This window comes from Vombatus ursinus, unplaced genomic scaffold (genome assembly GCF_900497805.2).
Source record: "Vombatus ursinus unplaced genomic scaffold, bare-nosed wombat genome assembly UNPS02014874.1, whole genome shotgun sequence".
Lineage (NCBI taxonomy): Eukaryota > Metazoa > Chordata > Mammalia > Diprotodontia > Vombatidae > Vombatus > Vombatus ursinus.
The window spans coordinates 1,193,308-1,207,883 of record NW_020954652.1 but is presented as its reverse complement, the minus strand read 5'-3'; the positions used below and the strand labels follow the sequence as shown (position 1 = coordinate 1,207,883).

The 14,576-nt window shown below is 42.5% G+C and overlaps 1 protein-coding gene across 3 annotated transcripts in view; it reads left to right on the top strand.

The window, feature by feature from the left end:
- Positions 1 to 14,576, top strand: part of PLEKHG7 (pleckstrin homology and RhoGEF domain containing G7) — a 56,957-nt gene that overhangs the window by 13,564 nt on the left and 28,817 nt on the right. For all 3 annotated transcript variants that reach the window (XM_027842535.1, XM_027842534.1, XM_027842533.1), the window contains 5 exons: positions 1,624 to 1,767; positions 5,522 to 5,617; positions 7,442 to 7,543; positions 10,006 to 10,119; positions 14,134 to 14,308. In XM_027842535.1, coding sequence (XP_027698336.1) covers positions 1,624 to 1,767; positions 5,522 to 5,617; positions 7,442 to 7,543; positions 10,006 to 10,119; positions 14,134 to 14,308 — 631 coding nt within the window. The remainder of the gene's footprint in view (positions 1 to 1,623; positions 1,768 to 5,521; positions 5,618 to 7,441; positions 7,544 to 10,005; positions 10,120 to 14,133; positions 14,309 to 14,576) is intronic.

Sequence of the window (14,576 nt, the reverse complement as noted above, 5' to 3'; positions counted from 1 at the left end):
GTGTCTGAGGCCGGATTTGAACTCAGGTCCTCCTGACTCCAGGGCTGGTGCTCTATTCATTGCCCCACCTAGCTGCTCCCATTCTTTCCTTTTGTAAATGGAATCCAAATCAAATTAAGATGGTGGTTGGTTTCTACTAGCCTCCTCTAGGGGACCAAGAACTGAGACTAGCAGTCATCTTAGAATTGCCTGGTTTTCATGATGGATACATCTCTAATCATTTGAAGCAATGAAACATAGCCTAAGACATGTCCTAAATTTCCCCAGAGTGCCTCCATCTAATACTTCAATACATCCAGGATTCAGGATTTCATCAGTGTTCCCTCCACCAACACAGACATTCATTCATCTTCAATCGCTCCATGCCTCAGTAAGTGGCTTTCTTGAGTTGCTGAGGCTAAAGAAATTCACCAACCTACTGAAATCCTTGGCAATGAGTGTCTCTGTCCTTACCTAGCCTGATGTTCAAGCGATTAACATGCTGGGGCCATTATTAGACTCATACCTGAAGCCCTTCCAATTGGATATGTTCTGAAGTATTTAAGTTCTAATCGCACAGACTTCAGAAACCCAGGACTGTAACCACACCATGAAGAGGCATCTGAGAAGAACACAGGTAGAGACCACAGAACAAAATGAATTAAATTCACTTTCACTTTAAAAGCCAATATAAGTGGCTTAAAGTCTCTATGCCCCCAGGCAATTCTCTAAGACTCTAAGTTACAGGATAGTTTCTGATCTGATAGAAGAGTTCCCTATGCCTACAAAACTTACAAATGCAGTCCGAAACCAAAATATGCCACGTAGCTCAGATGTGGTAAGTAGCAGCATTACAAACTCAACTATTCTTTTCAACTCAGCAAAGATATATTATGCACTGATTCTATGAAAGGTACAGGGAAAGGGAGGGTAGGACCAGGCATTGAACACCTACTATGTGCTAAGCACTTTACAAATATCTCATTTGACTTAAAGGGATGTCACAGAGGATAGAGCTCCTGGTCTGGAGTCAGGAAGACTCATCTCCCCGAGTTCAAATCCAGCCTCAGCTGTGTGACCCTGAGCAAGTCACTTAGCCCTGTTTGCCTCAGTTTCCTCATCTGTCAAATGAGCTGGAGAAGGAAATCTTTACCAAGAAAACCCCAAATGTGGTCACAAAGAGTCAAACTTGACTAAAATGTCTAAACAGAACATCGGCCAGGCATTGTGCTATACAGCTGAAAAATGACTGAACAATATGTCCTTTGTGTTATGGGGAATAAATTGACAAGCAACACTTAGGGCCATCGGTGAGAAAAGGTGGATCATAGACTATACCTTGAGAGTTGAAAGGAACCTCGGAGACCATTCAATCCAACTTTCATTTTCCAGATTAGGAAACTGAGGCCCAGGGAGATGGACTTACCCAAGGTCACACAGGGGATAAGTATCAGAGGCAGGGTTTGAACTCACTCCCTCTAACTCCAGAGCTAATGATTCATCTATTGTCTGTTGATGTATTCTTGCAAGTCCCCTGCACCTCCTCAACCCCCACCACCCCACAACCGCCACCCCAAAATAACAGCAAGTCAGGTCAATCAGGTGAAATGAAAGACTTTTGTTCTTTTTTCTCGTTATGTATAGGATAAGACCTGGGAAGAAGTTCTGGAAAGACATGAAAAGCTTCCTAGTGAGCCAGCAGACTTGAGAAAGCAGCAGGAAGCTGTGTGGGAACTCTTCACCAGTGAATGCACCTATTATTTAGACCACTTGCTAGTTCTTAAGATGGTAATGCTCTATTTTGCTTCATTAATAAATTCAAAATGTTGCTTTAACTCCTTGGGAGTCAGCTTTGCTATTACAGAGAGTTAGGTCATATCATTAAATTTGGAGAGGATTTATGATGCATACAGTGTGCATGGAACTGTGTTAAGTGCTAGGAATTAAACATTTCCTGACCCCCAGAAACTTAGATTCTATGGGAGGAGGTGCTCAGGTTGGTAAATGTAAAATACAGAAAATCAATAAAGAGTAATTTTGAGGACAGAGTTCTAACACAGCTACGAGGTGCAATGGATGGAGCATAGACCTACAGTAGGGGAAGAGCTTGGTTCAAATCCAACCTCAGACACTTAATACCTGCATGAGCCTGGGCAAGTTACTTAATCTGTGTCTGCCTCAGTTTCTTCATCTGCAAAATGGAGATAGTAATAGCACCTATCTCCCTGGGTTGTAGGATCAAATGAAATCATATTTGTAAAGCATTTTAAAAACTTTAAAGCATTGCATAAGTGTTAACTATTCTCAACTGAGGAATCAAAGAAGGTCCTTTCTAAGAAATCACATAAACTAAACCTTGAAAGCAAAGAGAGATTAGAAGCAGTGTGGTACAGAGATTAGAAATCTGGCCTCATGGGGCAACTAGGTGGCACAGCGGATAGAGGTCCAGCCTTGGAGTCAAGAGGACCTGAGTTTAAATCCGGCCTCAGACACTTGACACTAGCTGGGTGACCCTGGGCAAGTCACTTAACCCCAATTGTCTCACCAAAAAGAAAGAAAGAAAGACAGACAGACAGACAGACAGACAGACAGACAGACAGACAGACAGACAGACAGACAGACAGACAGACAGACAGACAGACAGATAGATAGATAGATAGATAGATAGATAGATAGATAGATAGATCTGGCCTCAGAATGAGGAAGATCTTGTTTCCTCTGACACATACTGACCGTGTGTGTATTCCTGGCCAAGTCACTTAACCTCTCATTGCCCTGAGGTAACTTTCTGAGGCTGTGAATTGTAGGGAAGGTGCCAACCTGGACTGGTAAAGGAAGTTTGATCTTCTGGGAGTTCCCTATCCCAATGACATTATAGATCTAGGTCTATCCCTAAGGATTTCAAGAGGTAAAGATGAGAAGAAAGAGCATTCCTGCAGGTGGGTCAGCCTGGCAAAGGCATGGAGAAAAGAAATAGAATGTCATATACTATAAACAATAAGCACCACTTTGAACCTCAGTTTCCTCATCTGTAAAATGGGGATAATAACACTTAGAGTACCTACCTACCTCACAGGCTTACTCTTGGTACCAGATGAGCTAATGTATTTAGAAAACTTTGTAAAAATCAAAGTGTTATATGATTAATAATAAGATGAAAGCAATGATAGGATCATAGATTTGAGACTGGAATGACCTTTGAAGTCATCTGGTTTTATTCCCTCATTTTACAGAAAGGGGATACTGAGTTCTAAGGAGCTCAATGACTTGCCTTGGGTCCCACATGAAGTAAGTAAGAGTGCTGGAATTGGAACCCAAGTCTTTTGAATTGAAATCCAACACTTTCAACTGCACCATGTTTCCTCGAGGTGATGTTGATGGAGTCTTTGAGAGAAAAGAAGTTTGGTCTTTTTCATCTTCTATTACTGCCCCAAAACATTATATCTGGAAAGGACCTTAGAGGTCACCCAGTCTAAATCCCTCATTTTACAGATGAGGAACTGAGGCTCAGAAAGGTGAAGAAATTTATCTAGGGCCAAATGAGGTTTAAGTAGACTAACCAAGCCTCAAACTTAAGTCCATATCTCTAATTCCAAAATTCTTTCCACTACACCAAAACGTCTCCTTGTCTTTTCATTCCAATTTAGAGTTAGAAGGGACTTTCAAAAGCATCTTGTCCACCCCTTCATCTCACAGATGAAGAAACTGGAGATCCAAGGGGAAAAAAAGTGTCTTGCCCAATATCACAAAGGGCTAAGTAGCCAAGCTGGGATTTGAACCCAGGCCCCGACTCCAAATCCAGTACTCTTTTTTGCTACATCATACAATAAAAACTCAAACGTTACAAAATACTTTATTGTAAAACAATGACAGCTGTCATACTTTTCATTCAGAGAAGTGTCCAATAGAACTCTCTACTAGTTCATTTGTAATAGAGGCCTAAAAGAAATGGGGGAGGGAAAGGAGAAGAAAGGAGTCTTTCTTTCTTATCTTTTTCTTTCTTATCCCTGCCAGTATATAAAAGGCAGGATTTGTGCCTGCACACTAGGATTTAGGGACAGTGCAATTCAGTGATCAGTGAATTCAGAGGATTTGACTTCTCTCACTACTTCCCTGATATATTTTTACCATTGGAGTGAAAGAAGAGGAGAGAGGTAGTTTGCTCTCATCACTAAATTAATAAGGACGGAACTCAGAGGACAGCTAGTTCAAACTTCTCATTTAACATCTGAGGAAACTGAGGACCACAGAAGCAAAATGTTTTGCTTAAGGCCACATAAGTTGTCCATGGTAGAAAAAAAATTTTAAAACTGGTCTTTTCCCTTCAAATCCAGTGTTCTTTGCATTATTAAAAAACCATAGCTAACATTTATATAGTGCTTTAAGTTATATAAAATGTTTTATAGGTCAGCTGAGTGGTACAGTGGATAGAGAGCCAGGCCTGTATTCAAGAAGACCTGAGTTCAAATGTGGCCTCAGGCATTTGCTAGCTGTGTGACCCTGGGCAAGTCACTTAACCCTATTTGCCTCAATTCCTCATCTGTAAAATGAGCTGGAGAAGGAAATGTCAAACCACTCCAGTATCTTTGCCAAGAAAACCCCAAATATGGTCATGAAGAGTCAGATGGGACTGAAAAATGATTGAACAATAACAGAAGTGTCTGACATGCATTATTTCATCTAAACCTTATAACCCCTTGAGATGGGTGCTTTAGGCCTTGTAAACCCCATTTACAGATATGGAAACTGAGGTTAAGTAGCTCTTGATCACAGATTTAGTAAATGTCAGAGGTAGGATTTGAATTCACGTACAGGTCTATCATACCCCTTTGCATTAATTGGGTACAATAAGGTACACATGAATCCACAAAATATATTTGGTGGTTTGAAATGACAATCATATGACAGTTACTTATTTTTGCCCTGGTATTCATTCCCTTGAGCATTGGTACAATGGAAAGAACACCAGATTTAGAGTCAGAGGATGTGAGTTCAAATCCTGGCTTTGTCACTCTAGGGTAATGACCCTGGGCTTATCGCATGTTATCACTCTGAGCCTCAGTTTCCTTATCTATAAAATTAGGGGATTGGAACAGATGACCTCTAAAGTCCATTCTCACTCTAAATGTAGGGGATGTAGAGAGGATGTTTCCTAGTTTGTAGGCAAGGGAATGAAGACAAAGCAAGTTTATATTCCGCCCTTTGGATTTTACTCTTAGTGATAGATACAAGAAGAAATCTGAGATGGTATCTGCTAGGGACCTAAAATCCATTCCCTTATTCCTTGAGAAGATCATCAGCTAGCCCTCATTAGCATCCAGATCTCCATATCAAAAGAGTGGGATCTCAATATATTCCATGATGCTGAAATGGGACAGAAGGGACCATTTGAATTCAGCAACTTTCTAAAATCCTGAAAATTGCACTTCTAAACTGTTTTTTAAGTCAATACAAAGGAACATGAAATGCATCAATCTCTCAAACAGGAGTCTTCAGACATATAAAGCAGGAATAATGGGCATTTCTCTGGGGTTTTTCTTAGGTCTTTATGAATACACTCAAATACCTTCAAAACTACGAATGCCTCTTGGATGTGGACTTATGGAGACTTTTTGCTAACCTTGAAGAATTAAGTCAGGTAAGGAAATGATAAGGGAAAAAAACTGACTCCAAGAAACCTGGGGCACAAAGATAATTTGTTACAACTCATGGAAAGTACTTTAAGATGTCAAGCTTTTATACATTTCAGTGGGTGGAATTCTACAACATGCATTCCACAACTCCTTTCTTTTCTTGAAAATGTGTAGCACCATGGCTGCAGATGTGGCTGTCAAGTGTGATTGATTTTGCTTAATCTTTTTTCTCTGTTGCAAGAGCAGGATTGTTGAGACAGGAAAGAGGGAGGGAAAAGTTTATACAAAAATGGCAATTATTTGAAAAAAACAAAAGTTATCAATAAAACAAGAAAATACAAACAATATTTCAGCTTGCATCATTACACAGGGATGACCAGCTATTCCCAATCTCTTCTAGCAAAGCAATGGGGCTCAGTGCCAGAAGGCGACAGCATCATGGATATGCTGGTAAATGTTTAACAACCAGCTCTCCAAAAGGAAAAAAGTACACTAGACACATTTTTAATTTTATTTGCATTATTATCATTTTCTCCATCACTTCTTTAAGTCCAGACAATCAATAAAACAGTAAATCAAGCCCTGAGTTGTAGCATTAGTCAATTTCTGAAGTATAAATGCTCACATTGAAAATTTAAAAATCAACTCTTGTGAGCCAGCTGAAGTAGTGAGCCAACACATCACTGCATAGGATCATAGAGTTAAATCTAGAAGGAGACTGAGAGTAGTCTAACCTCTTCATTTTACAAAGTGAGGCTAAACATATTCAGTAACTTGCCCAGGGTCACACAGTTACTAAGCATCTGAGGCACCATCCTGACTCCATGCCCAGAGCTTTATCATTTTAGACACCTGCCTAAGAGGGCAGCTAGGTGGCTCAGAGAATAGAGAATTATACCTGGAGTCAGGTTCAAACCCAGCCTTAGACACTTACTAGCTGTGTGATCCTAGGTAAGTCATTTAACCCTGTTTGCCTCAGTTTCCTCATCTGTAAAATGAGCTGGAGAAGGAAATGGCAAACCAGTCCAGGATCTTTGCCAAGAAAACCCCAAATGGGGTCATGAAGAGTCAGACATGACTGAACAGCAAAAGCAAACTGGCCAAGAGTCTATTAAGTGCCAAGGTCTGTGTTAGATACTAGGAGTACAAAAACATAAATGAAACAGTTCCTGCCCTCAAGGAGTTTGCATTCTCCAAGGGAATAAACAACATATGAAACTCATACATTGCTATGGGAGCAGTATTGTGGATGCTTACATACAGACAAGCAGTGGGGTCTGAGACTAAGGAAACACTCATTGGTTTTGCCCAACTTGGGAAGAGAGGGGATGCCTTCCCACCCCCCCACCCCCTGCCCCATCATCTTGGGAATGGGATGATTTAGGAGAACAAGGGCATTGTGGTGATCAGGTCTCATGTAATTCTATTTTGTGAGATGGAGTCCATTACACAAGACTGCAAGTATTAATCACCCTTTTTTCTTGAGCTTATTCCATATCCCCACATTTAAGTAATGTTTAAGTAACTAGAAACACATCCCAAAGGTGGCCATCACACATCAAAAGACTGTATTCCTAAGTGAATGAGCTCTCTTAACATAGATCTTTCACTTAAAAATAAATAAATAAACCAGAAGAAGATCAAAGAGCGCTGATTCCTATCAGTCCATTATGCATCCAAGTGGAAAACTACCACTGTTGTCTTGGCAGTGACCTTGGAAGTGACCATCGAGAAGGGTCACTTCCATTCATTAAATTTATATTCTTCAAGCCTGAGCCTCAGGTCACGACAAGGTCAAGGTCATTGTCTATCCCTTTGTCTGCCCTCAGGTCAGTCTCGGCTTCCTGAGCTGTTTTTTCAGCACCATCAAGGACTATATAAATTCATCTGGCTCTGCATCCTCCATGGATTTCATCTCTGTGCTCTCCAAGGTAAAATATCTGATAGAGGCTTTGATATCCCCAACCCTCCCACAATGGAGTCTCCACGTAGACCCTTCCCCTTCTTCCTGAGAATTGTTTACATTCCTAGATTTTTGCAGAGTGAAAAAAAAATCATCCCCACTCCCTTCTCCCTAATCAAAACCACCAAATGTAACCTGCAGACAGGCTCACCTTCCCACTGTGCTCATCTTTGGGGTGTACTTTATTAACACACAAATCTGAGTGCCTGAGGAAAAAACATCTCCCAGTTTGTGAAATGACTTCAATTTTGAGCAATATTCAGGGTAAGAATTTTGAGCTCATTAATTACATGGTTCACTTGGTCTTCTGAGAAAAGTGGCAGCTTCTCGCAGGGAAACAAAACAAAACTTCAAATCCATCAAAGCCCCTGGTGATTCTGCTGTTGTGTTTGGTGTAGAGGGGAAATGTTGAAGAAAAAAAAAAAGAAACCATAGTTCTACCTTTAAAAATACTCTCGGTTTTTTCTAAGCAAATGCTGAGAAGACACACACACTCACACACATCCATAATAATAATAGCTAGCATTTATATAGACATTTAAGGTTCACAAAGCACTTCATAAATATTATCACGTTTGATCCTCAAAATGCTGTGAGGTAGGGGCTAGTTATTATCCTCATTGCACGGTGAGAAAACTGAAGTAGAGAGATTAATTGATTTCTCCTGGGTCTTGTAAATGTAAATGTCTGAGGTGGAATTAGCAATCCTGAATCCGGGTTCAATTCTCTATTCACTGAGCCACCTACCTACCCAAGAGTGTTAAATACAGTTCTTACTTTAAATTTTATTTTTTAAAAAATATTCTTGGGGCAGCTAGGTGGCGCAGTGGATAGATCTCCGGCCATGGAGTTAGGAGAACCTGAGTTCAAATCTGGCTTCAGACACTTGATACTTAACTAGCTGTGTGACTTTGGGCAAGTCACTTAACTCCGATTGCCTAGCCCCCCAAAAAATATTCATTGATGAGCTGGAGGCAATTAGGACAGTGGAAAAAGCACCGGCCAATCACAAGGCCTGGTATACAGTAGATACTTAATAAATGCTCATTGATTAATTGAGTGATTGGTTGGACTGGGATTCAGAGGCCCTGGTTTTCAATCCCCCCTCTGCTACTTAGAAGTATGTTATATTATAAAATAAGGACCTTGAAACAGAGGTAGCAAGGCTGTAGGAGAAGACGGAGGGCTTCACATGGAATAAGGGATACCTGGATTCAAATAATGCCTCAGCTACTCACCAGATGTGCAAAATAGGCAAGCCACTTACCTCTCTGGGCCTCTGTTTTCTTAAACATAAAATGAAAGACTCTTAACCCTGAGAAGTAGGGGCTATGATTATCCCCATTTTACAGATGAGAAAACTGAGACAAACACAGGTTAAGTGACTTGCCCAGAATCACACAGCTTTTAAGTATCTGGGGCTACATTTGAACTCAGACCCAACACTCTATCCTCTCTAGTGAGTACCTTCAAAAACTCCAACCCTTACAGAAAAATGAGCTGTTGTTGCCCACAGGAGTATTTTAACATCGTGAAAAGGAAGCCATATTCACACATGTGCCCACTTAGATTTATGGAAGATGGATTTGCTCAAAGCCTCAGCTCCTTGAAGGCAGGATCCATGCCTTATCTTTTATATCCCTACTTAGTGCCTTTTTAAAGTGCCTTGACTATGTGCTGGTACAGGAAAGATTTTGGGATTCCCATCTCACATTCCTGGTGTGAGAACTCCCTCCCCCAAGGCAGATCACACCCATTGTGACATGGTAGATTATGGGACCACAGACAGAGAGGTAGTCATTTAGTCCATTATAAAGATTAAAAAACTGGGACCCGAAACGGTGAAGTTGCTTCCCAAAGTCACAGGGCTGGACAATGAATCAAGGTGAACAAATGTAACATCCTTTCCATGGCAATCTACTGTTTCCCTAGATACATCCTCTGGGGGTACCTGAGAATCATTGAGCTTAAGTGACTTGTCCAGGGTCACATGACATAAGTGTCCAACGCGAGATATGAACCACCTTCCTAACTCCCAGTCCAGGACTTGGCAATCTTGACTTTCTTGTTGTGCCTTGAGCATAATGAACACTTAAAGAAACATTTACTAAGCAAATGGAAGGACAGACTCTTATAACTATTTGAATCTGAGGGTCGGGTTATTTGGAGTTTTCCTTGGACTGGACCTTGGGATTTAATTGGTAGAAAGAACTCCTGGTAAGCAAGATCAGCCATTGTTCTCCAATCTGTAGCTTAGAAAGTTGCATGAGTCATTGAAAGGCACCATGAGTTACCCAGGGTCACACACTGCCAGGACTCGGACCCAGGACTCTGAGGTCCGTTCTCTGTCCACTCCATGATGTTGCCTTCCTTCCCACAGTCACAGATTGTTTGCTTATGGGACTTATGTTCTGCATTTTGCTCTTACAGCATTTCCGAGGGCGCCTCTGTCAGAGCCACCAGATTTACTGCCTTAATTACACCTCTGCCATCTTCTACCTTGAGAGCTTAAGACAGAGAGAAGACTTCAGAATCTATTTAAAGGTGATGTAAGCCTTGATTTTTCTTTCTGCATTTTCTTCCCTTGTTCTAAAGTTCTTTGAGGCTGATGGGAAATGGGGATTGATAGTGACTGTATTTAGCAAAGGTGAGGAGAAAGGAATTCAGATAAATAAGCCAAATACAGCAAGAAACCATAACAGGAAAGAAGGAAAAAAAGAAGGGAGGGAGGGAGAAAGAAAGGGAGGGAGGAAAGGAAAGAAGGAAATAAAAGAAGGAAGGAAGAAAGGGAGGGAGGGAGAGAGGAGAGAAGGGAGGAAAGAAGAGAGAGAGGGAAGGAGGGAGGAGAAAAGGGAGGGAGAGAGGGAGGAAGGAAAGAAGAATGATGTTTCAGGGAATGGGGAGAATATCATCCAAAATGTCTCCTGAATTGTGGACTGCCATCTCTCTCCCCTCCCCCTCTTTCTCTTCTTCCTCTTCCTTTTCCCCTCTCCAGGAAGACAGTAAGTGGAACCCCAACTCAAACCCAGGTCCTTTGACTCCAAATCTATCACTCTTTCCAATGAATTGGCAGGATCAAACAAGTAGCAGATTGCCTGATTCAAAGTCGGTGCTTAATTAATGCATGCTAATTGATGGAGACTATCTTGTTTTGGTCCTTTGGAATGCCCTACATAAGTTTAGAGATACATTTGGGAATTATGGGCAGGAAAATGGGAGAAGAGACCAGAACTGCACCTGGGGACTGAGTATATCCAACATGCTGTAAAGGCAGAGCTGAGCAGAGAGAACCCAGGTCTAAGAGGCTGGCAGTGATCTTCCCAGCTTAAATCTCACCTTCTGCTAGAGGCCTTTCCTGGTCTCCCTAACTGCTAGTGCCTTCCCCTCTTAGACTGCCTTCCGTCTTCTCTCTCTATACTTTGGATGTTCTAGTTTTTTGCATTTGTCTCCCTCATTAGAATGTGAACTCTTTGAGGACAGGGACCACGTACTTTCTTTATATCCCCAGTACTTAGTACAGTGCCTGGTGCTTAGTAAGTACTTAATAAATGTTTGTTGCCTGACTAGGTCTCCAAAAGTATGGGTTGGAAGAGGTGGATGCTTCCAAGTGCAGTTTGGGCAACTGGATATTGGGATCCCCAGAAGAACAGGGGGTTAGGCAGGGAAAAAACTGGGAGACACTGAGGGAGAGATAATGGGTATAGGCAGGGGCCTGGTCCTAGGGGTACTCTTACCCTCTTGGCTTGCTGCTTCCTTCCCTGTTTGCTTTTCCAGGTATGGGTTCCAGAGCATTAGGGGAAGACTGTTTCCTACTAATAATGGTTAGACTTTGTGGAATAGTAGACCTGAAACTTTTAGGGACAGCTAGGTGGCACAGTGGATAGAGTGCTGGGCCTAGAGTCAGGAAGATTCCTCTTCTTGAGTTCAAATCCAGCCTCAGACACTAGCTATGTGACCCTGGGCAAGTCATTTAACCCTGTTTCCCTCAGTTTCCTCATCTGTAAAATGGACTGGAGAAGGAAGTGGCAAGCCACTCCAGTATCTTTACCAAGAAAACCCCAAATGGGGGTCACAAAGAATCAGATATGATTAAAACAATCAAACAACAAAAGACCTGAAACTTGGCATACGCAGGCTTCATTTCCCTATGATTTTCTCTAAGTTTGCAGAGTGATTTTCCAGTGCTGGGTCAAAAGTCTTTTGTTGGGTTTCATTCTAGGAGTGGGGATGGAGGTGGGGAGGGGAGGGCAGACAGGAGGAGGAGTGATCCAAGGCTTTCCAGAAAAAAAGCAACCCTTCCCTGCAGCTGCAAGAAAGCCTTTGCCAACAAATCACCTTGGAGACTTGAGGGGAGGGAGGGAGAAAGTCTTCTGCTGTTTGTTGAGTTATTGACGTGCTGAGAAACCCTCAGTGGATTCATGAGGCCACAAGAGGAGAGACCTTGGGAAGAAACCTGACCTTTCCTTCCTTCACATTCACAGCATTTCAAGGATTTGACAGCTCCAACCAAGGCCATTAGAGTTTCCCAAATTAGAAATGACATCATCCTGTTGACAAAATTCTCCCCTTGGTTCGGCTGCTAGACTGCAGCATTTGCTCAACCTTCCAGGCCAAGGGTGAGGCACTCATTGAACAAGCCCCCCGAGTCAACCGATTTCCTAATCTCCTTGAAAGCGAGCTTTTGGGGGTCTCCAAGGATCATGGGATCACAGATTTAGAGCCAGAAGTCCATTTGAAACCAGATCTTCTGACTCTAAACTCAGCCCTCATACATTTTATTCTGTTTCTTTCAGGGGAGGGGAGCCCAAAGCTTGTGACAATATCAAAAAGTGGCTTCTCTATTTCCCATCCATAGGATTTTAGAGGAGGGAAGAGATGTGATAGGAGGATTATGGGTAACATTGCCAATACCTCACTGGCAGCTCTGGGGACCTAACCTATGAACTAGTGAGTGTCCAGTTGGGGAAGTATCACAGAAGGGCTGAGGGGGATTCAAACCCTACCTTAGACACATATTAACGATGTGTCCCAGAGCAGATAACCTAACTGCTCTCGGTGTCAGTTAACACATCTATAAGACACGGGTGATAATAACATCTTCTTCACAGATTGTTGTAAGGATCAAATAAGATAACGCCTGTAAAGCGCTTTGTAAACCTTAGAGCACCTAGAATCAGGAAGGCTCATCTTCCTGAGTTCAAATCTGGTCTCAGACACTTAATAGCTGTGTGCATGTCACTTCACCCTGTTTGCCTCAGTTTCCTCATCTGTAAAATGAGCTGGAGAAGGAAATGTCAAACCACTCCAGTGTCTCTGCCAAGAAAACCCCAAACGGGGTCACAAAGAGTTGGACACGACTGAAAAATGACTGATCGACAACAGGATGGAAGGACCAAAGCCATCTGTTTCCATCCCTAAAATAGGGTTAATTTATGTGAGCCCTGCATCTGCCACAGATGCAGGGATCTGAGCCCACCCAGGATTTCATTACAGAGGGTTGTATTGCTCGTGGGTTGTCTGCCATGCCTGGAACGCTGTCCCTCCTCACTTTCTCTTAGTTCCTTTTGTCGTCTTTGAAGGCTGCTCAAATCCCACCTTCTGCAGAAGGCCTTTCCTAGTCTCCTCCATTGCCATCCCATGTCCCCTACTACTAGGCCTTCACTCTGAGATTGCTTCCAGCTACTCTCTTTTTCTCTGTCTGTGTGTGTGTATATACACACATACATATATTCATTCATTCATGCATTCATTCGTTTGTTTATTTACATGTTGTCTCCTCCATTAGAATGTAAGCTTCTTGAGGGAGAGGAAAATTTTGGTTTTGTTTCTACTCTTTGTATACCTAGCATATAGCACATAGCACAGTGCAGAGCACACAAATGACCAACTGACATGTAGGTCCAAGAAAGCATTTTTACCCTATTTTAGAACAATTAAATTGGGACAGGTGAATGTCCATTCTCATGTTTGATCTAAATACCAATTCACTGGTCCTAGCATCCCTAGCCTTGCCCCTAGGATGCGGCCAACTGGGGCCATGATCCAGGGGCTTTCTCATCTGCTTCAGGAAGTGACCACAGCTATTAGTCTCTATGGGGAGACTAAGTCAATTTGATTCAACCGACATTCATTGAGCAGGTATTGTGTTGGTGAGGGGGCAAAAGCAGTAACTTTATATTCAGAAGTCCCAGCTCTCGTTTATGATCAGAGTGACCTGTAGATGCTACGGCTGTAGATCACCAGTAAATAAAAACTAGAGGGGGCAGCTAGTTGGCACAGCGGATAGAGCTCTGGCCTTGGAGTCAGGAGGACCTGAGGTCAAATCCAGCCTCAGATACTTGATGCCTACTAGGCGTGTGACCCTGAGCAAGTCACTTAACCCCAATTACCTCCCCCCCAAAAAAATGAACAAATGAACAAACAAATAAATAAAATAAAAGCCAGAGGTTCTCCCTGTTCCCTTTCCATCAGTGGGGGCTCCAAAGAGCTTCTTCCAGGTGCGGCCAGGCAGGGAAGGGATGTTCTGATCAGCTGCCCTCCCTGCTTTGTGTTCTGTAGTGGTGTGAAAGGCATGACCAGTGCAAACGACTCCACCTCCCTGAACTGCTGGTGACTCCCCTGCACCGACTGACCCGGTACCCATTGCTCCTGAAGAACATCTGGAGAAGGAGTACCGATGCCGGGGAGAAAATTACCATCTACTCCCTCAAGGAAAAAGTGGAGAACGCGATTCGTAAGTAACAGGGGCTTGTGATGACAGGAAGTTGCCTGAGCTCTCCACAGATGAGAGGAACAGAATGACCATGGAAGGAACATCCTATTTAGAATGAGCAGACCTGCATAAAAATTCTGACTCTACCATTTACGATCTGTGTGACCTTGAGCAAATCGAGTCTCCCTGAGCCTCAGTTTCCCCCTCTGTAAAATAAAGGACTTAGACTAGATGGTCTTTGAGGTCTCTTCCCATCTTCAGTCTATGACTTTGACCTCTGTATATCTCA